This window comes from Dromaius novaehollandiae, chromosome 4, assembly GCF_036370855.1.
Source record: "Dromaius novaehollandiae isolate bDroNov1 chromosome 4, bDroNov1.hap1, whole genome shotgun sequence".
Classification (NCBI taxonomy): Eukaryota; Metazoa; Chordata; class Aves; order Casuariiformes; family Dromaiidae; genus Dromaius; species Dromaius novaehollandiae.
In genome coordinates, this window is record NC_088101.1 from 48,247,543 (window position 1) to 48,270,615 (window position 23,073).

The 23,073-nt window shown below is 35.2% G+C and overlaps 1 protein-coding gene across 5 annotated transcripts; it reads left to right on the top strand.

Moving 5' to 3' along the window:
- The first annotated feature begins 7 nt into the window (after positions 1–7).
- On the top strand, positions 8–19,400 carry CEP44 (centrosomal protein 44). Of its 5 annotated transcripts, none has more exons than XM_026105253.2 (12): positions 8–280; positions 1,831–1,959; positions 4,119–4,268; positions 5,718–5,865; positions 6,859–7,005; positions 7,888–7,995; positions 9,396–9,524; positions 10,447–10,656; positions 13,571–13,640; positions 15,796–15,923; positions 16,183–16,220; positions 17,392–19,400. In XM_026105253.2, exons 3-12 carry the CDS (start codon positions 4,180–4,182, stop codon positions 17,510–17,512), a joined length of 1,188 nt encoding a protein of 395 aa, XP_025961038.1. In that variant the 5' UTR covers positions 8–280; positions 1,831–1,959; positions 4,119–4,179; the 3' UTR covers positions 17,513–19,400. The 5 variants fall into 5 exon arrangements, with proteins under 5 accessions (XP_025961038.1, XP_064367049.1, XP_064367051.1 ...); XM_064510979.1 differs by having other exon boundaries at positions 17,397–19,400; XM_064510981.1 differs by lacking the exon at positions 17,392–19,400 and adding an exon at positions 17,031–17,175.
- Positions 19,401–23,073: the final 3,673 nt, after the last annotated feature.

A 23,073-nucleotide genomic window follows, 5' to 3' on the forward strand; every position in this document is an offset into this window, starting at 1 on the left:
AGCGGAAGCCGCCGGCGTTTCGTGGCGGCAGATTCAACCCGCGCCCCAGGTCGGCTGCTGGTCGCCGCCCCGTGCGGTGGGGCCCAGGGGAAGGTGGTCGGCGAGCCGCAACCGCAGCGGAGCCGGGAGGGCTCCCGTGCGGAGCGCGGCTGCCCCAGGAGCGGGGCGGGAGTGCGGAATCTGCGGATCCGGAGCGGGCGTCCTAGCGGCGGGGCGCTCCCCGCGTCGCGCGGGAAGTGCCGTTAAGGCCCGAACCGCCGCGCGGTGGCCGTTGGCGCCGGTAAGTGTCGGTGCCGGGGCCGCTGTGCGGCCGCGGCCGCCCGTCCCTCCCCGCCCCGCCCGCCCGAGCCCGCGGCCCTCCGTCCCCTCGGCGGGCTGCGGGAGGGCGCAGGGGGAGCCCGGCCCGGCCCGGCGGCCTTGCCCGTGTGGGGTCTCGCAGTTTTTCCGGCGGCGCGAGCATGGCGCGCCGGGCAGCCGGCCCGCAGCGCGGCCTCCCGGGCAGCGCGCTCGCTTCCAAACGCCCGCAGCGTTTGGAGCGCGTCTGTTAGACCCAGCATGATCCTGAAGGGCGGTATTTCTTCTTGACGTTTTTGCGCCTCCGCAAAGCAACGTCATTCCCCCCCACCCCCCAATAAATAAAAGGGTCTATTTACAGTTTGAAGAAATCGGAAGTCTTTTTGTTAGATGTTTCAAAGACACTTTCCGCAGCGTTAAGATACTCGATAACTTGCATGTGAATTTTTTGGCAGTTGTTAATTCTCTGAATAATGCAGGTGTTCTTGAGAGTTGTGGTTTGAACCACTGGCAGTGCTAGGTTATAATTTTTGTTGTGCCTGATTTGCGGGGGGTGGGAGAAGAAACGGACTTGATGTTTTACTCTGGGCAGATAAGGTTCTGTTGACTCTTCCATCATAAATTCCTACAGGCAAAGGTGATCTGTTGCTTTACACAGTGTTCACCTTTCCAAGGTATTAAAGTATTCTCTACCAACTTGGATCTATTCAACTCTGCTCTGTTATTTTTATGAGCTAGTCAGAGGTCTGTAGCCAAGTTAGAAGGGAAGGTAGTCATTGTGGTTTTTATATCTAGAGGTCTGGTGTGGAAATGATTGTTGATAGTTTTGGGAAACAGCCTATGTCTTTGCACGAATTCTGTTCTGCTATGAGAGCATCTTCTGTGATTATTTGCATTGTAGATTAGAGCTTTGGTTTCATGTTAAACTTTTTGAGACTTGTCTTCAGGAATTAGTTTAAACTGATGAAACCATAGGATGGCTCACTTCATGGAGCCCTTGTGGAAAGAATACGTGCCTCAGTTTCCAAATATTTGAGATTAAATTTTCTCTAGCCCCTCAATAAAGTGTGCTGTCTATTTGGCAAAGCTAACACCTGGAACCTAGTAATTAAATTTATCAGTAGAAATCCTCAAAATCATGTGTACTGTGAGGAAGAAAATACTTTAAGAAGGAAAGAACATGTGAAGATCTTCAGCTTCTTCAAGGTTAGTAGTTTAAACACTATAGGCACACATGAAGAAAAAATTGGAATGTTGTGAGTGCAAGCCTTTACTATGTTTTTTTATTGTGAGTGAAGGGTATGGTCAAGAAGTCTCTTTTAAAAAGACTCTTTGCTTTAAATTTGTAGTATCAAATAACCAATTTGCAAATTGGAGTACTCTTGTGGGTTGTTTTCTGACAAAGATAGATGTAATCTCCTTGGGACATTTGTGGTTTTTTTTTTTTCTTTGGTCTGTGGTGGCTGAATCACATGCATTGGCATGAGAAATTATATCATGAAATTCTATATCTTGAAAATATATGCTCAACTATAGGTAGTGAGGCAGTGCGTCTTTACTGCTTGGACTGATAAGCTTCAAAGCATTTGTTTTCTGACTAGAAAAGGAATTCAGCAGAGACAGTGGAAGGCAATTATCTCCCAGGCTCCAGCAGAAAACTGAATGGTAAGTTTCTGTGCTAAGGTTTTTATGGCTGAAATCATGACTGTTTCTGAGGCTTTGGGGGAATTACAGTAGTGGGTTAAGCCAGTTAGACACTAGCAGATTTTAAAGAGGTGAGGAACATGTTGCATAAGCACGGTTCTTGTGAGAAATATCAACTTTCTGTGCTTGAGTATTGGATTCTTTTTTTCTCTGTTGCAAAGAACCTTCATCTTTTGTACCACTGTGTTGTCCACACTCAGCATTATGGTATTATGTGTAGTTTTTTTATGTAGCTTTTTTCAAAACTAAATTCTTAAAGTTAGAAACTGGGGGTACTTTTTTAAGCTTTAGTTTATTTACTGTACTACTTAAGCTTTGGTTTATTTGCTTTAGTAATCTTAGATTATTTTCAAAGCCATTAACTTTATTAATATTTTTAAACATTGTTACCTTCTTTTGAGAACTGCAAAGTTCTGAACTTTGCAAGTGCTCTCCATACATTATGAATATACTGATGATGTTGCTTACAATTTTGTAATTGGGCTTTCAGTGATGACTGGAACTTAATTATATAATTAGGCTTACATAATTCTTTATCTCCTATCTTCAGATTTTTCTTCTGTTTCTTGGACCTAATCTTTATCTACCTTGCTTTTTTTTCTAAACAACAGTTTAAAAAAAAAACCAAAAAAACAAAAAAAAAACCCCACTGAGCCTGGCAGTTTGGTGATGGACTTTCTCAAATTCCAGCAGTCTGAATACTAACATACAGGCCACTTGTTTTCAATTAGGACTTACAAGAGTTGAGCTAGCCAGTCTGCTTTTAAAGTCTTATGTTGGAAAAGAACCAATAGTTGTTGCTTATAACTTCAAAACAAATGCTTGCAAGATAGAGACACTCTGGGAACATTGTTTACTGTAAATATGTATTTTGAAGCAATGGAGTGAAGGGCTGGGTTTTGAGATAACTAGTACTGATATTTTGATTTGATTTGAAGCTCCTGCTTCAGGTGTCTCTTTTTACAATCTATTAGGCAAGCATAGTTGCCAGTATTCTTAGATGTCTTATGGCAATTAGTTTTCCTGTCTCTTCCTCTTCTCCTTGAGAATTTACTAATTAGTTCTGTTTCACAAAAAGTGTCATTAAAAGTGGGAATTTCCTACACTTCTTAACCCCTTTCAAAAAAAGCTAAAAACTTATGTGGAAGATGATCTTGTGCTTTGCTGATGCTCTCTATTGTATTTTTTTATTTTGTTGCAGTCTTTAACTTCCTTGCAGGACAGTTCTGCAGCAATGCACTGTTGTGCTGAGTGATTAGATAAGTCTGTTTTTCCCATGAAGCAAAGCTCATAGTAAATTAAAAGTGTATTTTCAACTTGTGTGATGTTACAGTGGAGAAGTTAGAGGTGGACTTGTTGTTATGGCAGTAAATTTACACTTGTCTTGAAATGTCTAGGCAATCTGTTGCCTCTCTTGCTCCCCACCCACCACCGTCATTATTTTAAACTTGCTTAATGAATCATTTAGATAGAGAGCTACTATCTGTGTTGAATTGCTAGGCATGTCTTCTGATGTTTGCCTATTCAAAGATTGCTCCTTTGGCCAGTAAACTTGGGACCAAATGATCTAAGGTAGTTTCCTTAACTATTTCAAATTTGCTGGAGGAAAGCTGTCAAAACCATAGGAAGGTTACAGTATCTTAAAAGTTGCAGAATCACTCAGGATGATGCAATCTTTACCATTAGAAAGCCTGTTTGTATGTGTCTTTAAGATCTTGACTGTGAAAGATCTGAGAAAAAGTAGGAAACTTTCTAGACCAAAGAATGCAAAAGATTTTCACTACTTCCAGAGTTTGTGCCCCTTTGAAACAGCAAAGGAATTTGTCTTTACTCCTTTTTAGTGTGTTTCAGTCACTCTAAATTCTTAATATGCATTTAGATCTCCTTACCTTTAAAGATCTTTGATAGTTGGTGGGATTAAGGATTAGGGCATGATTCTGAGTTAGACTGAATGAGGAAGATGACTGGTATTAATTAGTATTGAGCGCTAGCCTGTGCTGTGTTGTAACATTTTGGAAATGGTGATGTCCAGAAAAAAGGAGCAAAAACCTGTCAATTTAGGTGATAGTTATATTGCATTTTTAAATTTTCATGTATACATAATTTTTGTTTATTTTAAGGAGGAGAATGTATTGTATTACACTTATCTCATAATCTAAAAGAAGAATAGCATTTGAAATAATGGCAACAGGAGACCTCAAAGGAAGTTTAAGAAAAATAGAGCAAGGACTTCGCTTGTTAAATTATCCAAGGGATGTGGATTATACTGGGTAAGAAGCAGCGTGAATAAACTTATGCTTATAAATGATGACAGCGAGATATGTAAACAATATATACAGATACATATTTAATATGAGAAATATAATCTCTGTATGTTTGTTTTAATAATGGAAACCATAGGAGGATCGTAACTGGATAAAATATGTAGTTCCTAAACGTTCTCTATTTTTGTGTTAACAAAACTGATTGAATACTGATGCTTCAGGGAGTAAAAATTACTAATTTGCTAGTATTGGATTAGGTAATAGTTTAAAACCATGAGTGTTTTAAAAATTCTTATCTCAAAGTCATGGTGTTGAGAGAAGTTAGTGTAGATATTAGTTATCCCACTGGATCTACTTTTATCTAAATATGTTAAATTCTTCTAGATGAATGATCAGTTCAACTTATTTTTTAGCTCTACTGTGTCACATTTAAATTCATTATTAATATAATACTTCATGGCTCTTCTTTTCATGGATCAGAAGTACGGGTCACTATAAACTCAAATCCTTGTTTTCAATGGATGTTTGAGTTTTATTTTTTTCTAAGTGTTATCATTTTTTTTTTTAGTAACTTGATTGACTTGGATCTGGAAGGAACATTTAATTTACATTGTTAATAAGTTCTTCCATTAACCATGTAAACTGCAAGTGTGAGGAGTATAACTTTAACATTTACATTTCAGTTTTGAGAAATGGTAACTTTTGTAATACTTACTATCGATATGTTAAAATTCAGAAACAAGTAAGTTTCCCCATTTCCCTCAAAACTGATTCACAAATGAAATATTTTTGAGCAAACAATTCTTTATGCAATTTGGGGAATAGGGAGAAATAACACTGAAGTATGCTTTCTCTCATGATTATAAAGTTATGTTCTTCACAACTTAAACTAAACATTCAATCAACTGGAGACTATTTTGGTTTTTTTCTTTCTTTGACCTTAAAGCAAAATTTATACAAAACTTATAAATACAATTAGATACAAATTAAACTTCAGAAAGCAGAATAATACTGTTCTGTAAATATAGAACTGTTTCTATAAAAGGTTCTCTGATTTCATGTAAGTTCTGTGGGGGACAAAAAAACCTTTCTTGAAAAAATTTCATCCCTTGAAGATCAAAAATGAGGTGTTTAGATGGGCTTTAGACTGTTGAAGGGCTGTTGAATGAAAGGCTGTTGGGCTTTAGACTTGAGAATGTTATAACGATTAGAGGACTCACAAAAAACATCGTTTCAGGACATTTACAGATACAAGTAAGAACTACTGAACGAAATATGCCTGGAAAATTCCATTGATCAAGATAGCTAGAAAAATCTTGATTTCAAGTTCAATTATGTTTAATATCATATTGGCTATATTAATACAGCTCTGAAGTTAGATGTTAGAAGTGACTTTACTTATATTAAAGGCTTTTGTCTTTTTCTGTTATGTAAAATACTTTCGTTTATCAATAGGTTAATAAAGGGTGATCCAGCTGCATTCTTACCCATCATCAGCTATTCTTTTACATCTTTCTCAACTTACATAGCAGAACTTTTGGTGAAGTGTGATGTAGAACTCACTGCAAAGAGTGACTTGCGTTTTATTGAAGCTATTTATAAGGTACTGACTTTGTGTTCTTTGCACAAGAGAGACAATTTTGAGTATAGCCTCATAACAGTTAAGCATCTAGTGTGAGTTTTATTAGCAAGTAAAAATTTTGGCAATGAAAATCAATTGCAGTTCTGTTAAGATTTAAGATGAGCCATAACTAACTGTATGACAAACCTTAATTTATATCTTCCTGAAAATAAGGGAGGATATTATTAGCCAAATCTCAGGTTTGAGACAATCAGTAAAACTGTGTTTTATGTTAAATGTGAAGAATACCAAGAGAATTGTTGCACAGTAAGTTGTATAGTCAAAAGTGACCTTAGAGGAAATCATGACCAACAAAAAATCAGAGCAAACTTCAATAAGTGACAACACAGTTGAAGTGCAGTTATTTTAAAATGCCATGCCAAATTAATCAATATATGAAGTCCACTTCTTAACAGTTTATAAATAGCATTAAATTATTTTCTGAATTGAATGAAAGTAATTTCATGCTATCCTTAAAAATATCCGTAAACACACTTTACATCTGTGTTAAAAGGAGGCTGGATGTATTAATTAATGTTAGCTCATTCAGATTCATTTTCTGTCTGAAGAAGATAGAGACTGCTTTACAAACAAACTCAGGGTGGGAGTCTTACTATCCCTTTGACTTATTTGTTGAAGTTAGTATAGCCTTTTATTGTACCCTCACTTTGGAATCTTTGTTTGAATTCTTTTTTTAAAGTTAACATCTACAGTCATTTGTTTAATACATCTTAAGATGATGTGAGATAAACTGCAAGAGTGATGTGAATGAAGTCTTTGGTGAAGGGTTAGATTGAAAGGTCTAGCTGGAAGCATCGCCTTAGAATATGTAAATTACCCCATGAGTAAAGGATTAACTGCTAAAGTGTAGAATGAAAGAAAACATTGTAGACAAAATAATAAGAGTATGCTATTTTTACGACAAATTACATGATGACTTTGAAAACAAAGTAAACTTTTTTTATTTTGTTGTAGCTTCTTCGAGATCTATTTCAATATAAACCAATCTTAACAAAACAGCAATTTCTTCAGTTTGGCTTTGCAGAACGAAAAATGCAGGTTGTTTGTGACATTATCAACTGTGTGATGAAAAAGCATAAGGAATTAAGTAATGTGAATAAGGTACTGATCTAATAACTTTATTTTGAGACATGTTTCTTTTGACACATGCTTGGTGCTGCTCCAGTTAGAAGGCGAAGACCGGTTCATTTGAAGATAGAGCATCACTCAATGTGAATAGAGGGAGAATTTAGTATAAAGTACTGTTAAAAGATGCTTGAGTAGTATTAGCTATAAAAAAGACATGAAGCTGCCAAGGCTTTGTAGTATCAAGAAAATAAAATTATTAGAAAAAAGATAAATCTTTGCAGTAAGTGGTATGTTTTCTTTTACAGTACTAAACATAGCAAGTGTTTAACTTGTTAGATTTTTTTAAGGTAGACTTAAAAACAAAGCAAACCACTCTGACATGTAAAAGTTCTGGTAGCATTTAATTTAAACACAATGTTTATATTTACGTTTCAGCAGTATACATTTTAAATTTTATTATTTTTATTAATCACATTTGATATACATTGTTAAGGTATTGTTATATATCAATGCATGCTGTGTTTAAAGCTGTATATCTTGCAGGATTTTGTGATTAATTTGGATTTATAATAGTCTTCAGAACTTCTGTATTCTTTGTTGCTTTTTGGGATGTAACTACATCCTTCTTTCTTGTTTGTCTTTCAGTGCTGGCGCAAGTTATCTTTGCGTGACCGGCTTTGATCCATCCTTGCGTAGGCATTATGGGTGTATGAGTACAGCATTCACTTCCAGATCTGTTAATTTGGATCATACTTACCTTCACTGTTTTTTAGACAGTGTTGTATTAGAGTTCTAATTGTGTTTTCATTTGTGCTGTGCAGTATTCCTGCCTATTAATGACACTTGGAAACAATTTTTTTTTAGGAATATTTTCCTGTATTAGAAGCATAAATTTTTTTTCTCTTCATTTTGAAGGCCAAATCCCAAACAAGAAGGAAACTCGGATCTTTCAAATATGAGCTATGGTCAAATTGTGAAAAAGCCCATGCTGATCCTAGTGGCAGTGCTATGAATTCAAAACAGGTATGAAAATAGCTTCCCTACCCCCCCATGTCTAAAGGCTGGTCTGAGTTGTAGCAAGTCAGGATCTTTCTGAAATATGTGCTTTTATTTGGGTTTTTATGTTTGAGCACACCAGTTTTTTCAAACCATGCATGAGTTAATTGAAGTAAATTATTACAGAGAACGTCACTTCTCTCTTTCACTGAACAATTGATCTCAAAGTCATGGTGGTAATGATCTAGTACAGTTACCTGTTGGCTGAATTATATTGAAAAGGAGGGATAGCAATCAAAATGAAGATGTGATTGGAAAAAGACAGAATATATGCCCTGTATGGAGTTGGAACTGATGCTACATTGTTTTCAAAGGAGCTTTCAAAAATCCTTTTTGCTCTTTTCTTCAGCTCTGTTTAGCAAAATTTTCCTAATGAAACATTTCTCTGACTTCAGTTTAATGCTTGATCAGTGGTTATGTTACTCTTCTCTTTGGCGGAGACAGCTTTTGTCCTGTTTCCTGCCAAGAGGGTGCAAACTAAAATCCTGCAAAACTTCTTTAGGACTGTGACCATGATCTCTATTTAGTGTGAAAACATTGTTCCTAGCTGTGAGGAAAATGTCACAAAGAAAACATTTGGTATGACTAATCTGGCACGACTAATCTGGCACTTCCTTGCTATTGAATAGTAAAATTGAATGGAGGTATATGACAGTGTCCTTATTAAGAATTCCCTTAAAGAGAATTTCAGTTTCACTAAAACATGCAGTAATCTGTAAGTGTTAAAACATTGCACAAAAGTAACAGTAGCTGCAGATTCTCTCTCCCTAAATAAAAGAAGTTACCCAATGATTGAGATAGGGCTTGCCTTACCTGAAAGGAGAAGAAAAACTTGTCTTTTATTTTTGCCATTTCTAACAGGAGTCTTCAAATGAAGTGAAATGCATAGCTACATAGGGCTATTTTGCCAACAGCAATCAAGGAAAAGAAAAGAGTTTTAGTCTTTCTTGTAAAACTTTAATTTTCTTCTGAATGCTTGTGTGGTAGTTCAAATGTTGGATCTATCTGTATGTGTGTTGATATAAGATTAATGAGATTCACACCTCCCTATCCACACTTTGAAATCTAGCAGCCCTGACGGTAAAAGGGGATGTTAATATTTTCAGCACTTTTTATGGGAACCAAGGTATACTTCAATATAGTAAAGTGTGTGCGTACATATTTTACAATTCTTACATGCCTATGTTTTTTTTAAACTGCTTGCTTTTGATGGCTATGTTTTGCAACCAGTGGGCATGATTGTTAAATTAAAAAAAAAAGTTAAATGCTAAAATAGTAGGCCTTTTGTGCCAATTAACTGTCAGATGAATTTCAGAAGTGTTCTTGTAATGAATAACACTAGCTTTTTTTTCTAACATGCTCAAAAGAAGCCTCAAGTGGAACGACATCCAGAAAGTGAAGATGGTGACACCCTTCATCCACCAGCCCTTCCAGCAGAGGGAGATAATGAAGAACTATACTTAAATCATGATGTTCTAGAAGTCAAATGTGAACAAGTAAGAATTTTAATTTTAAGACTATGTCCACACACATTCTTAACTTTTCTTATAGGGTTTTTCTAAAGGCAGAGAAGTCTTTAAAAGATAGCTCCATGTACTTTGAATATAACTTATATAGTAAATGGCTAGGAAAAAAAATCACAGTAAAATTGTACTGACCTTTCAAGAGCCAGTTCTGGCAACACAACTCTCTAGCTCTACCAGTTCTATTTGTCTTTTTAATCTGTTTCTTTAACAGTGGGGAGACCTATTTTTCTTGACTTGGTGTTTCTTGAATTCATTAGTCCATTTTATCTTAATTATGACAGTGGAAGATTAGTTTTCAGATATATTTTAATGTATTTTTGTGAAAAGGATGCTGTAGCTCTACTTTCATCCTTTGAGGGAAAGAATGTAGTGTTGATGGAGACTTTTTTAGACAGTAAAGAAGCAAAACATCATGAATGCTTTATCCATAAAGATCTCCTGTTTTCTTGGACACCAGAGAATCCTTTTTCTGTCAGAGTTTCTCTGCATGTGGTTTCTGATGCCAGCTAAGGGTGAGGTCCTGACACACAAATTAACTGGAAATTAGCCTCTGTTATTGCTAGTGCTTATGTAAAATAGCATTTTAAAATGGGTAAAAATGAAACAATTCTTGTGGTAGTTGATGTCCAAATCATTATTCTTTCAATAAAGCACCTTTGAATGCCTGAATCATACTGAAATCAGCTTTTTTGAATTTATTCTTAATATATAAAAACTAAATTTCATGAACAGTCAGTTTACAGCAATTTGGAAAGAAAAAGCATTCTTTAATGTGGCAGAATGCGGTTGCTGAAGTAAGGGGAAAAAATCAATTTAATTTCATAGATCAAATGATGAGCTATACTTATATTTGTCTAAATTGGAGGACATCTATTCTTATCCATATTTCCAGGTCTTAGAAGATAATTCTCAGATTGAGTTCCTAAAGAGCCAGCTTGCTGATTGCCAGGAAAAGCTTCATAAGCTAGATTGGATGGAAGATAAGCTACATGTTTTAGAAGACAGACTGAAAGGAAAGGTGATTATAGATGAGAAAGACTGGAATAATTTGTTGGGTCGAGTTTTGCACCTTGAAACAGAGCTGCTGTTGCAATCCAGAAAGGTATATCAACTTCTGTTTTTCTCCTGTAATAAAAAGGCAGATATGACTGTAGTAACAGTGACTTTTTATAGTGCTATACAGCCATTACCAAATGATGACAAAAGTGTTGACAAAAGTGTTGCGCAAGTGCAATGCTTGTGGGCCTGGTTCTGCTCTTCCTGCCTCACAGCCTCCTGATGCCTTTCACTCTTTTTTTTTTTTTTTTTTTTTAAGAGACAATCTGAATGGAAGTATTGTTTATGGTGTTGGTGGTATTTTTTTCTTTAACTGAAAAGTTCTGTTGTTTCCTCAAGCTTTATACAGCAAAACTATCCAGTGTAAATTGTTTCCTAGCAGGAAGAGCAGGTATAGCTCAGCATATTTTCATTGGTAATGACTGTGTATGTGTCTGTACATATATGTACAGACATTGCCTAATGAGCTTGTAGAAGGCTCAATATAATAGCATGCTCGATGGAAAAAAGGTTAATGAAAATTGATTTAATTCTTCTTTTAATTCTATTCTTTTATGGTTATCTTAAGTTTCTGGTTTGACTGATGACACTTCATCTTCTACTCAATCTCCCTGCCTCCCCCTTTTTGTGCATTTCTAAATGCACAGAAGTGGTACAGTTGTGAGGCGGCTACATTTGGCACACTTGTCAGAGCAAATCAGTTACTATACTGCATTAAAACTGTATTATTTTTTCATGCTGTTGAAAGATCCTTGTATATGTGTACATGCACACATATGAAATTATATAATGTGCATGTACACATATTTTGAGATGTGAACTGTAGCACCATATTTGTGAACACATGCTTAATTTCAAAATGTTTTTACATATAGACCTCGTATGTATCCTTCAGATACTGTGAAAAGCTCTCCAGAATTTGAAAACCTGTATGAAAAATACTTGATCAGTGTTGGTTTCTTTTCTCTGTAGTTGTCAAAATGTTTGACATACTTGTACTCAGGAGCTTGGGCTATACTGCTGGCCCAGGAAACTTGAAAATGTCACTAATACTTGTATACAAGATACGTTTTGTGTGTGTACGTGTATTCCTTGAAAGTGTGCTTGTTATGCAAAATGTTGAAATGGAAAGTGATGATCAGTCTGACCTTTATTTTGAAAGAGTGTTAAAAGGTAACTACTGGCATTCTTATTTGCATATTTTCCTGGTGGGTTGGCTTGTTTGTTTTACCTAGTTTCAGGTTCAGCAATGGCTCAAGTTAATGACCCTAGGAAGTCAGTTTCTAATGGAGAAGTACTGTAACTTAATTATCGGTGGACAAATGTCCACATAACACAGCTATTGTTAAGGTTCTTCTGCTAGCCATCTCAAGAGCCTTTGAGCTGAACAGCTGTAAAGAGATTTGTCCCTCTTTCAAATGTGTTCTTTCCAAAAGGTGGTTGCTGCATTTATGACAGTAGCAGCATGGGAAAGCTTGTGTTTCAAACTAGCCTTGTTCTATTATTACTGTATTAATAATAAATTGAGTTTATGGAAACATATAACATGTATATTGAAGTTCAGAGGTTTGAAATAGTCTGAAATAGTTGCTATTAAAATACATAACACTAATATCATTCAAAAATATCCTGTAAATCATTCCTTTTCTGTTCTGCATGCTGTAAGAAGAAGTCTGCAGAAACAAGTTTGGATTTAGTTTGTGTGTGGCATTATTGCTGCAAAGCAAAAGAAGGTCGCTTTTATGGGGTTTTTTGTTTTTTAAAAGAAGTCTTCAAGCCCCTAACTTGTTTGGAAACTGCCAAGAAAAAATCCTTTGGGCCAGAGAATTGCTGTTTCTTTGTTTCATGAAATTTCATCCAAGCTGTGCTTCACAGATATAGGAGCAATTGAGAATTATTCCTTTCTTCTTACCCTTACATTTTTCAGGAGACTTTTGGCATTTAGCCAACATAGCAGGAACACTCTAGGATCTGTCTTGTGCTGCTGCCAAAGTAGCAGCAGCTGTGCATGTAGCTCTAGGAAAGTCTGAAGCTACTAAATCCATTTCAATGAAAGGGAACAGGCAGGAGTCAGTGCAGATATCTCCCCTTCCCCCTTCTTTCTTTCCATTTTTAAGGGATACTTATTTCTGTTTTTTTCAGCTTATTCCCATATAGTACCTACTACTTCTCCCTCATTCATTTCTTTGGGTATAATATTCACCTGTTAACTGACATAGTTATTCCAGGTTTAAAAGAGGTAGACTTTTCAAATCTTAATGATAACTCATTGATGAAGAAAGTCTAGATGTTATTTACAAGTCTTTTGGAGTTTTTTGAAATTAGAAAGATGCACACACAAAGATTTAGTGTTAGTACAACCTTAATTTTGTTTCCTTGTCTATAAACAGCCCTGAGTTAGATGGCATTAAACACGATCCCTTCTCAAAGGAGCCTTCTCTCATTTGGGAGCCTGGAAAACTAGCTTAAACTGGACTTCAGAGTTCTAAATGTTTAAGTGGGATGAATTTCAGTTCAGATCTATAGCCCAAAAATTTCAGGGCTGAGGAGCTGCATTTCTGAATATAAAGTGGAAGTAGAAGTTGCATTTATTTTGTTAAGCTAGCAGCAGCAAACCTCAGGATTACTGTTGGCACAGGCCAAGAATAGTCTGATTGTTCATTTGAATCATACCTGAGTTATACGTGCTGCTCTGAAGCTTGTGACCTGTTTTTTAACAGCAATATTAATATTTTTAAATTATGAAATGGACTGGTATTTTTTAATGCAGTATAACTGTGTGAGATTTTGGCTCTTTTAAGCTGAAGTGCAGTCCTGTGAAAACAGTTGTGTACAGCTAATGTATTTGGATTGGTATAGCATATGCATGTGTTTATTATTTAAATATAATTTTAGTTAAAAGACATTTTAAGCAGCGTGTATGACTAAAATACAGTAAACATCTATAAACTATATTGTAGAGTGACTTATCTACGGAGTTCAACGATGTAAGTCAAGAATGTACTTCTAGTAGGATTCCAGTTTCTCCTGGTGAGTGTTTATGATTTTCTTTTTAATTAAAGGCATGTGCTAAACACTTCTTGCAACCCTTGACTAAAGTAGTGTTTTTAAGTAGACAATCAGTTTCAATTTAGTAACTTATTAAATCAAATGCATCCTTCAAGTAAGAATTGAACCTGCGGGGAGTTTTTGTTTGTAATCTATTCTTTAGAAGCTTTCTTTACTGAAATAATTATTTTTAAAACATTTAATCAGTTTGCTATGTATTCGCATTAATGCTATAGCACCAAATAACACCTTACCAAAAAAATCTAAGATGCAAAATTAATTAAGATGATGTATCTAGAGCTGAAACATAAGTGCTATTAGCTGTAATTTTAAAGCATTCACCATATTTTACAAATAAACTATTCTTAAGCATCAGGAGGAACAGAACGAATTATATTTGCTGCCACAGCAAATTTATTTATTTATTATAGCTCCAACAGTGATACATTTATATTCTTTACTTTTATTTTGCAGCTTGAGACAAATCAGAACTTTTCTGATTTTATTTATTTATCTTTATTTATTTTTTTTACCAAATCATTGCTGAGTATTCTGCACATTTCATCCTTCTTGATGTTGCTAGCAGCTATCCAGCTAGAGTTTTCTGCCTTTTTTTTTTTTTTTTTTTTTTTTTTTGAAGAGCAAGACAAATTTTCTATCTCAAATTGAATTTTGATAAGGTACAAGAAGTAAATGAAACAGCCTTAAGTGGGAAAGAAATTAAAAAATGCCTCCCCAGGTCCTAAAGCATTGTATTCTTTTCTTTTCCTCAGTGGTAGCTCCTTAGCCTTAAGAGTGCATCATTTTCTTCAAAAATTTGGCCCATCTACCCTATGGCAGCTATTATTCTTATCACCAGAAGCAAGAATATTTTGTTTCCCATTCTTATTTAGGAGGCCATTTTCTCCAGCGTTGGGTTGTCACATTGAAACTGGAAGGGAAATGAAGGACCTGTTTGTTTAAAGCTCAGGAGTCCAGTTTACATGAAAATTACAATGGCAGTTACTTGTTTATGTCAAAGTTTATTTTAATTCTAAAGTCTTAGAAATGCAACATTCTTTTTACAGACCTTAAAAAAACTTGCAATGTATTTGCTTCCTTTTGAATGTTTAGTGGTGTATTACTGACACTTCAGAACTTCATAGACAACAAGCAGGCTGGTCTTTACAAGAGAACTTTATTATTTTTAGACTTCTAGGATTTTTCAGTATTTGTTATTCCTTCCCCCTTCCCCTCCCCCCCCCCCCCAACATATCCAGGAAACTGTAGGAACTTGACTTATATTAAGCATCTCAACTTTTCTATGTGAGAATGTACATTACTCAGAATGCTTTGATGTTCTCAGTTGTAATCATTCTCTTCAGGAATCACAGCTGTAATGAAGACACTTTCTTAATTGATTAAAAATGATTTAATGAGTTTAAATACAAAGCAATATTGCCAAGCACACTTCAAAGGTATGATCCATAGACAGTAGCCTTATTAAAAATACATATGAACACATTCCCGCTTGTTCTATAAATACTATATTTTTTTCTCTCCCCTGACAATGGCATTTTTCTTTTTTGAGTAATTTTGATTTTTAAAAAGAAACAACATACCAAAGTCTTCCTAATGTAAAAGATAAGTCTATTTTTGCTAATGGATGCCTGACTTCATCACAGTGGGAGCAGAGCTAGGAAAACTGCAAGAGCTGCAAGCAAATTTTCAGTTAAGCAAGAAAGTGATGATTTTTTAAATATTTTTGCTGCTTATGAGACCGGTTATTTAGCACAAATTAAAAATGTGTTTGAACAGGCCGTTTACAAATAATGAAAATATACAAAATTACTATTAAATATTTGATCCAGTAATTAGGTTTGCTTAAGTGTTGATTTGACTGTAATCAGGATAAAGATAGCATTCCTAGATAATTTTTGGAATTAGTCTTGTGTGTGTTATACTTGGTATATTCCACTTTTGTTTTAAGGAATGACAAATGTATTTTGGACACTCACAGTAGCTTTTTCCCCCCCCCTCTCTAAACAATGCATTCTCTTCTGTTATTACATACTGTAAATCAAACTATTTGATAGCTGACCTCGCAATAAGAGAGCAAAAAGGCAAAGGTGACATAAAAATGAGTATTTCTCTGTAGATACAGAGAGGAAGGAGGAGATGCCAGAGAGTCTTCATCAGTCGTCTGGATACAGTTCGCTGTTATCCACAGACCCATCTCCCAAAGCCATGACCGTTAATTATCATGATCTGACAGACTTTTCAAAGGTAAGTAAAACTGGCAAATGCTTAGTTGATTTTCTTTCTAAGGTCAAAAGAACAAGTAAGCATTAGTTTTAGTTGTATATACTATTAGTGGAAAAACAAGGCGAGTATGCAAAACTACATCTAGGTCTGTCTCATAAAAATCCTTTTGATATGTAAACAGTGCTTAAAGTCACATTTTCTCTATGAATTTTCCAGGTTGAAAGTCTGTCTGAAGATTTCTAGTTTAGAGTACACTAAATCTGCTGCTTTTAAATTGCAGGAGACAACAAGACAAAGAATGGAAAGGATAAGTAAAATGTAAGTAATAGGAAAGGGCAGCAGGAGTTCATTTCTCAGGAGGGAATTGTACTGGACTAAGGCATATAGAAAATGTACATATGTGTTCTAAACCTCAAAGGTCTCTATGTCAGGTGTGGCATTTCCTTATGACTCCACTAGATAATAAATCCACTTACGGTTCTGTATTTGTGGGATGAGTCACTGTTTTGGTTTCTAACAAGCAATGGAAAGCATTCTTAATGGTATTAACTGCAGATTATAGGGTATTTAGACTCTGGTTGACAAGTAATAAGAATATTTTATATCTTCTGATAAGAATTTCCTGGAACTAGAAATTTTGTTCCTGTTTAAAGAAATAATCATTAACTCTGTTTCTTTTAAAATAAAAAGACAGACCAGTTTCAGGCCAAGCACTACATTAGCTATATTAAGCTACATTTGATACTAGTCCTGAGATTTGTAATGAATATTTTTTGTAAGAAATATTTTTATTACATGTGGTGAAGAGAAATGATTTGCTATATAATATTTCCTAAACAAGAGATTTTTACTGTACAAATGCCTGGCCTCAAAGCTATGGCCTTTTTTGTGTGATTTAACCTCGAATTTTTTTGTATTGGTTACTTTTCTATATATATGCTTAATATTTATTGATAATTGGTAGGCATTCAGCATTCCTACCAACTGCAGGAGAAGGGGGAGACTGGGAGGAAATTTAGTTTAATGCCGCTTTTTTTTATTTTAGATTCATTTTAAGGTAAGAAATAACTGACTTGCCTTTTACTGTACTCTTGTGTGTGTGTGTGTGTGTAAACAATTTATTTTCAGGATTGAAGAAACCTCAGAACTGTTGAAAAGCTCAAGCAGCACCTCTGAGAAGACCTGAAGAACAGGTCTTTGGACCTAGTCTTTGTAGTCCTATGGATATCACAACTAACTTATGTTTGTACAGCATTAAAATTTTAATATATAATTTGTGTATTGATCACCAGTGCTTTTATTCTTTTAGAATACATTTTTTAATGCATTTGAGTGTTTTCTTTTTTTCTTCAATTCTGCTTTTAAAAAAAAACCTGTTCAAATACTTTCCTCACACCCTTTGGTAAAGTGAAGTCATTACAGCAGTGTATTTTTGTGTTGACATTTGTTAGCAGTGTGCTAAGTAATACTTTTTTTTTTTTTTTTAAAGTGCAGGCTTGAGGACTGTGGTTTACATCCTGTTGGAAACACTCCAGCTGGGACTAGCATATCACACCCAAGAGGCTTTCTTACATACCATCTTAACATCTGTATTGTTGTATAAGTCTTAATGAAAACTTAAATACGCAATTGTAAATATGTATCTTCGGGGGCTTTAGGATTTTTTGAAAATTTTTTAATGTAAATTTTCATGCCTGGTTGGAGAGTACCAACACATTATGGCTTCCATTAACACTGACAAAGCGAGGGTCAGTTTGATCCTAAACACTAAAATGTGCAAAAGTAAGTCCACAAACTTTGACTGCAAGGGATGTGTTGAGTGTTTTAGTACTCTTACCCAACACGTTTTAAGACCAGCAGCACAGATGGAGACCATCCAGTATACAAAGATACACAACATTTTTTATGATTTGAAACTGTATAAAATTTCTCTTTAAGAGACATAAGTAGACATAAGGCTTCCATAAACATCATATAATCAAATGAAAGGTGTGGGGCTTGATAAGAACAAGAGATCTTTTTTTTAACCTTTTCTAAATCATTAGGTATTAAATCATATTATAAGGAGATCTTTTCTGCGCTATAATAACTCACTTCACATGAAAAAAATTTTGTAGTTTGATAGCGTATCAGTGTATCTTTTTTGGCAGAGTTTGCAAATGAAGGTGAAAGCAGCTGTTTGACATTATGCTGGTAAAAGTGATTTATATGATCTAACAATAATTATGATCTTTAACCATATGGAATATAAATTGACTTTATTTTACATGCAAACAGAAGAACATATGGTGATCCATTATTGTTATATATAAACTTAGTCAAGAGGTTTTGGGCTTTTGTAGTAGAACTTTTCCATTATACATGTTTCCAAAGGTTGGGGGGGGGGGGGGTTGGAAGAGACAGAAAGTTAATGTTGACTGATGATGTGAACTTGTTTGGCACCTTGATGGAAAATAAAACTTGCAATCACTCCATCGGTTATACTAACAATGAAATGGGGAAGAGGCCAAATCAACAGAAAATACAGGTGGTAGTATCTTCTAAAATAGAACTACAGCACCACCTTGTGGAGATCTTTCTGCAAAATAATTGTACAATACATTCCAAGCCTCTCTATGTGTTTGAACTAATTTTTCATGGAATTCTATTACTGGAAACAGTTAGTACTCGCAAGGGCATATATATCACAGTAAAGCTTCAGTAAAGCAATGCAATGATGGGAAATATATGTCAAAAATAGCATAGTTTGAATAAAGCTTGAAATGTATGCATTGTCAAATAGCTAATAACTAGATTTCTTAACTGTAAAAGTATTTATCTTGACAATTGTAATTTTCTTAAACATCAGAATAATTCTGCTCTAATGCTTAAAGACTTTCAGTTACATGAGAGATAATAAAGCATAATTGTGTTGAAGTAGAATACTTCAATGCAAGTGTCTACAAAAATGTTTTTTTAAAGTCTTTTTTTTAACTGTATTCTAAAATTCTAATTAACTTCCAGCATTTCCATTATGTTTTTTTCACTCTGCCTTATTGAACATCAATATGCACTTAATTCATCTAGTGAGATTAAAATATGCTATACAGTACACTGTAAGAATCCTTTCTCCCCAAATGTGTCAAACAGAAAGGCAGTTCAATAACCTCCTTGAGTCGGTCTTACATTTTGTGTGTGTGTGTGGTAGAATTTTGGTGCTCTCAGTCATGATTAGTAAGGACATTATTGTAGTCTGTGATATTAGAATATATGCTTCATAATGTTTGTTTTGATGCTTAAGATGTGATACTTAAGCTGTGTTGTAGGCACAACCAAACTTGATCGATCTAAATAAGGGATGGTCGCTACTGACTTTTGTTGTATTCTGGTCTTTCTTATGCCTAGCTTTGAATGGCTTTGCATCGTCAGAAGTGTATTCATGTTCAAGGCCATAACTACTAAGCATGTTCGTTTCCTTAAGTGTATCCTATTTTCTTATAATTATACTCAGTTATTTTATGTGTTTCTCTCCTGGTTCAGTGTCATATCCTGTGTCAGGTGCAGTTCAGTTTCTAGTCTAACAGCAAACACTGGAGGAAAAACGTGCTTTGGGAATTTTTAAATTTGCCTGCTACAGAATACTTGTTTACTTAAAATCAATTCTAGTAAGGAGAAAGTCCTCTCAGAATTTGCAGAGTTGAATAATAATGCAGACTCTCTGTGGTGAGGGAAGTGTAGTTTCAGCTTGTGATGCTGGTAATATGTGGTATTGTGACTTCAGTCTAGCTATACCTGATGAGTGGCACTTCTCTTCTTTCCCAATGGAAGATCAAATAAGTGATAGTTCTTTCATATGTGTATTATTTTCAATTCCTTAAGGGTACATATTCAGTTCAGGGAATAGCTGTCTGGTGCCCATATGGCTTCATGGAAAGTTTTATGCCTTGCTAAGGGTGCTGTTACGGTCTGTAATACAACCAGCCTATGCTCATATCACTCATACTAAAGCCATGATTTTTCTAATGGCTATCTTGTTTCTTCCCCCCCCACCTTGATCTTTGGATTTTTTAAAATATATTACATCTACTTTTATTTCATTGCAGGCATGGAAAGGTAGGTACAGGTAATATCAGGCATATGAAGACACTAAAGGGATGCATTCTTGAGTTGTAAAGGTCAGATTTCTGGTGAAAGAAGTATAGTATGCTAAAAATGAGATGCTGCTAATAGTAATGGATTTTATTTAGGTACTTTTTATTAAATATATTTAAAATTCTTTACTAATTATCAGTAGCTGCTTGTTTTGATATTGGAAGTTAGCTATTATTTCTGTCTGTCTTGGTTGTAATATATTCCCCATCAAAATTATTTATAGGCCATTGCAGTTATCTTTCCAAACACTTTAGGCCAGCAATAGTTCCTTTCAGTTCCTATGTAAGATTTTTTTTTTAAATCTATATGGTGAAAATCAATGGAATTCTCCTGTAAACCTCAGACAGCAGAATAAGTTACTTCAGGGAAGGTGTCATACCTGGAAAATTTGTTTCATGGTAGTACGTTGCTTCTGTAATTTCTAGACAGACTTCTGTGCAATAGAGATGGGGTGTTTTCTTGTTCATTATAAGATACTTAGGATGATGCAGTGCATCAGCTGTGTTGGAATAATAATCAATACAATTATAGTCTATAAAAACATTCAGCAATATTTTTGAATTGGGATATCAACTCACAGCAAATAATTCCCTGGAATGCTTTTTTTTGGGGGGGGGGGGGAGGGGGGGTGGAGAACAAGTTTTTTTGGGGAAAAAAATAAGATCAAGTTATTTCTTTTTTTTTAATAACAGAAGAGCACATATTTACTAAAACTTAAGAATGAGGTCTGAAAGATTAATATTTGCTGTTTTGAATACTTTTTTTAATTTTACTTATGTTTCCTTAGGATTTAAACCTAGCACACATTTCTCATACAGTGCACAATGAAGATGTGCATAGGGGATTCCAAATAAAATAGACTCATCCTTTGTCTAATGCTGACTTCTGTCCTAAACTCTATATATCTTAACTCGTGAATTGGCAGAACTGCCAAAAATGGTGGAATTAATGACTGACTTGGTGTTGCTCTGGCATATTCAGATATGGCAAAATATTAAAAGTACACTGTTTAGATCAACCTACTGATGCATGGCCTATTGCACTTACTTTTGTAGTAAGCTAGCGCAGTTGAGGGTGTAGGAGGTTGCTGGATTTGGGGAGCAGGAGGTAACTAACCAAGGACAGCCCTATTTGCAGTTAAATTTGGAGCTCTGGATTTTTGTGGAGACTGAACACACTTTTACACTTGAAATTGCAGATCCTCCTAACGGACATGGAGAGAGTGGTGAAGATAGAAGCCAGAGTTCATCTAATCTAATGCCTGACCAAACCTTTAAAAAGCTTTTTTTTTTTTTTTTTTTTTTAATGCAGTTGACTTTTTTTGGAGCAGTAGAAGGACACATACTAGCTGAAACACTTGTGACTTGTGCATTCCAAAAGAGAAATCATGCTAAAAAAATCTGATGCTTGAGCATCCCAGAGCTTATTTAATGAGGTATAGTAAACTCAGCAGCTTTGTATATGCAATGTGACCTTATCTGAGAACAAAGGTGCAAGATGATGCATAATTATAAAATTCTTGTTCTCTTTAGACTATATCCATTTAAGATTTATCCATCTTCCAATCTTGAGGCTCTTTACCATTCAGGAGAAAACTGTTCTAATTATAGGTAACACTACTAAGCAATAGTGTTAGCATGGAGCAGTGGTGTTCTAATGCAGTGTGTGGTGTTTTTCCCCTCCCCACTACTTTTCCAGTTATCATGAAGGAAACTTCCTATGCAATAAGATAATTTTTGATAGACTGGAATCAGCAGGATAGTTTTGCCCATGTTATGTTTATAATGGTTAAATTTTAGTTGTAGATAGTGTCAAACAATATTATGCTCCAGGATATTTTAATTGAAGTTCAAATCATATTTCTAAAAAATACTGCAAGGTCTTCAAATTTTTTTCACACTTGTATTCCAATTCTCATCTTATCTGTTGTCACCGCACTCAATGTAGTGCGGGTTGAAATATGAACTGGGATTAAGAGAACTGCAGTTTGAGGGCTCTGAGTACCTTCAGTAAATGCTGAGAGTAATTTCACAAAGCTGAATTTTTGGCAGTACCAGGTTAAGGGATTTCCTCCCACGGCTGTGCATTCCCACCAGACTATGCTGTGAACTGGACTGTGTCAGTATACTCTTCTGAAAATATATTGTGCAGGGTGTTGTTTTCATTTGTGTTCCATCCACATCAGCTTTCTGATCCAGCTTATGACATTGCATTCAAAAATTTGTGCCTGAATTTTCAGCAGCATGTTTTGGTGTCAACAAGTAAGTGGGCAGCAGGGGAGATAACGTGTCAGGTTAGTATTTTACTGTTCAAGGATTTGTTCTGAGCCCATAACAAAGTGGAAGTGAAGCACTTTCTAGGCAAAGTCCTGATGTATACATTCAAGCAAACTTCTTTATTGGATGTTTGTTTAATTTATGCTTGCGTTGACCAAATGAGAAAGCAAATGTTTCTGAAAAAACATGTAAAATAGGATTAAAGGAAGTCTATGTTTTGAAACTGTGTCAGTTTTCAAGTGTTAAAATAGCTCTATGTACTATGTGTGCTTCTGATTTTTCCCCAGCCATTTGTTGTGGGTTTAGTCTTATTTTTCCTTATGTTTAAAAAAATATATATATTTTTCCCCTGATGGTATGTAAAATGCCCATAAAATGTACTGTCAAATGCAAACCAATCCTCAGGGAGTATTTTTTGGAAACCTTTAGTATTACTCTATAAACATGTGTGTGCACACGACCATTTAAATTGACAATATTTTGTATAGGTAATCACATATTCTAAAAATAAGAAATTAGTTAAACTTTAGTTTAATTGGAAAGTGGTGAGCTAAGTTGTGTAAGTAATCTTGTTGGTAGCATTTTCATTATCACCAGAATTCTAGTACACATGCAGACACTCCACTAGCTTTTAGTAGCTCATTTTCTTTTGTTTCATAGGCAATGAAGTTGGTTTGCGCTATGTCTTCCCTATTATACCAAGCTGTAATCTGGGATTACATAGTTTTCAACCCTATATTACGTAAATCATAAGGCATAAGTCA

What these genes read in the sequence shown, in the direction of transcription:
- CEP44 (XM_026105253.2), top strand. Translation starts at nt 4,180, where the DNA reads ATGGCAACAGGAGACCTCAAAGGAAGTTTAAGAAAAATAGAGCAAGGA. An exon ending in TTATTGAAGCTATTTATAAG is followed by an intron (nt 5,866 to 6,858) that starts GTACTGACTTTG and finishes ATTTTGTTGTAG; the next exon opens with CTTCTTCGAGATCTATTTCA. An exon ending in TAGAAGTCAAATGTGAACAA is followed by an intron (nt 9,525 to 10,446) that starts GTAAGAATTTTA and finishes CCATATTTCCAG; the next exon opens with GTCTTAGAAGATAATTCTCA.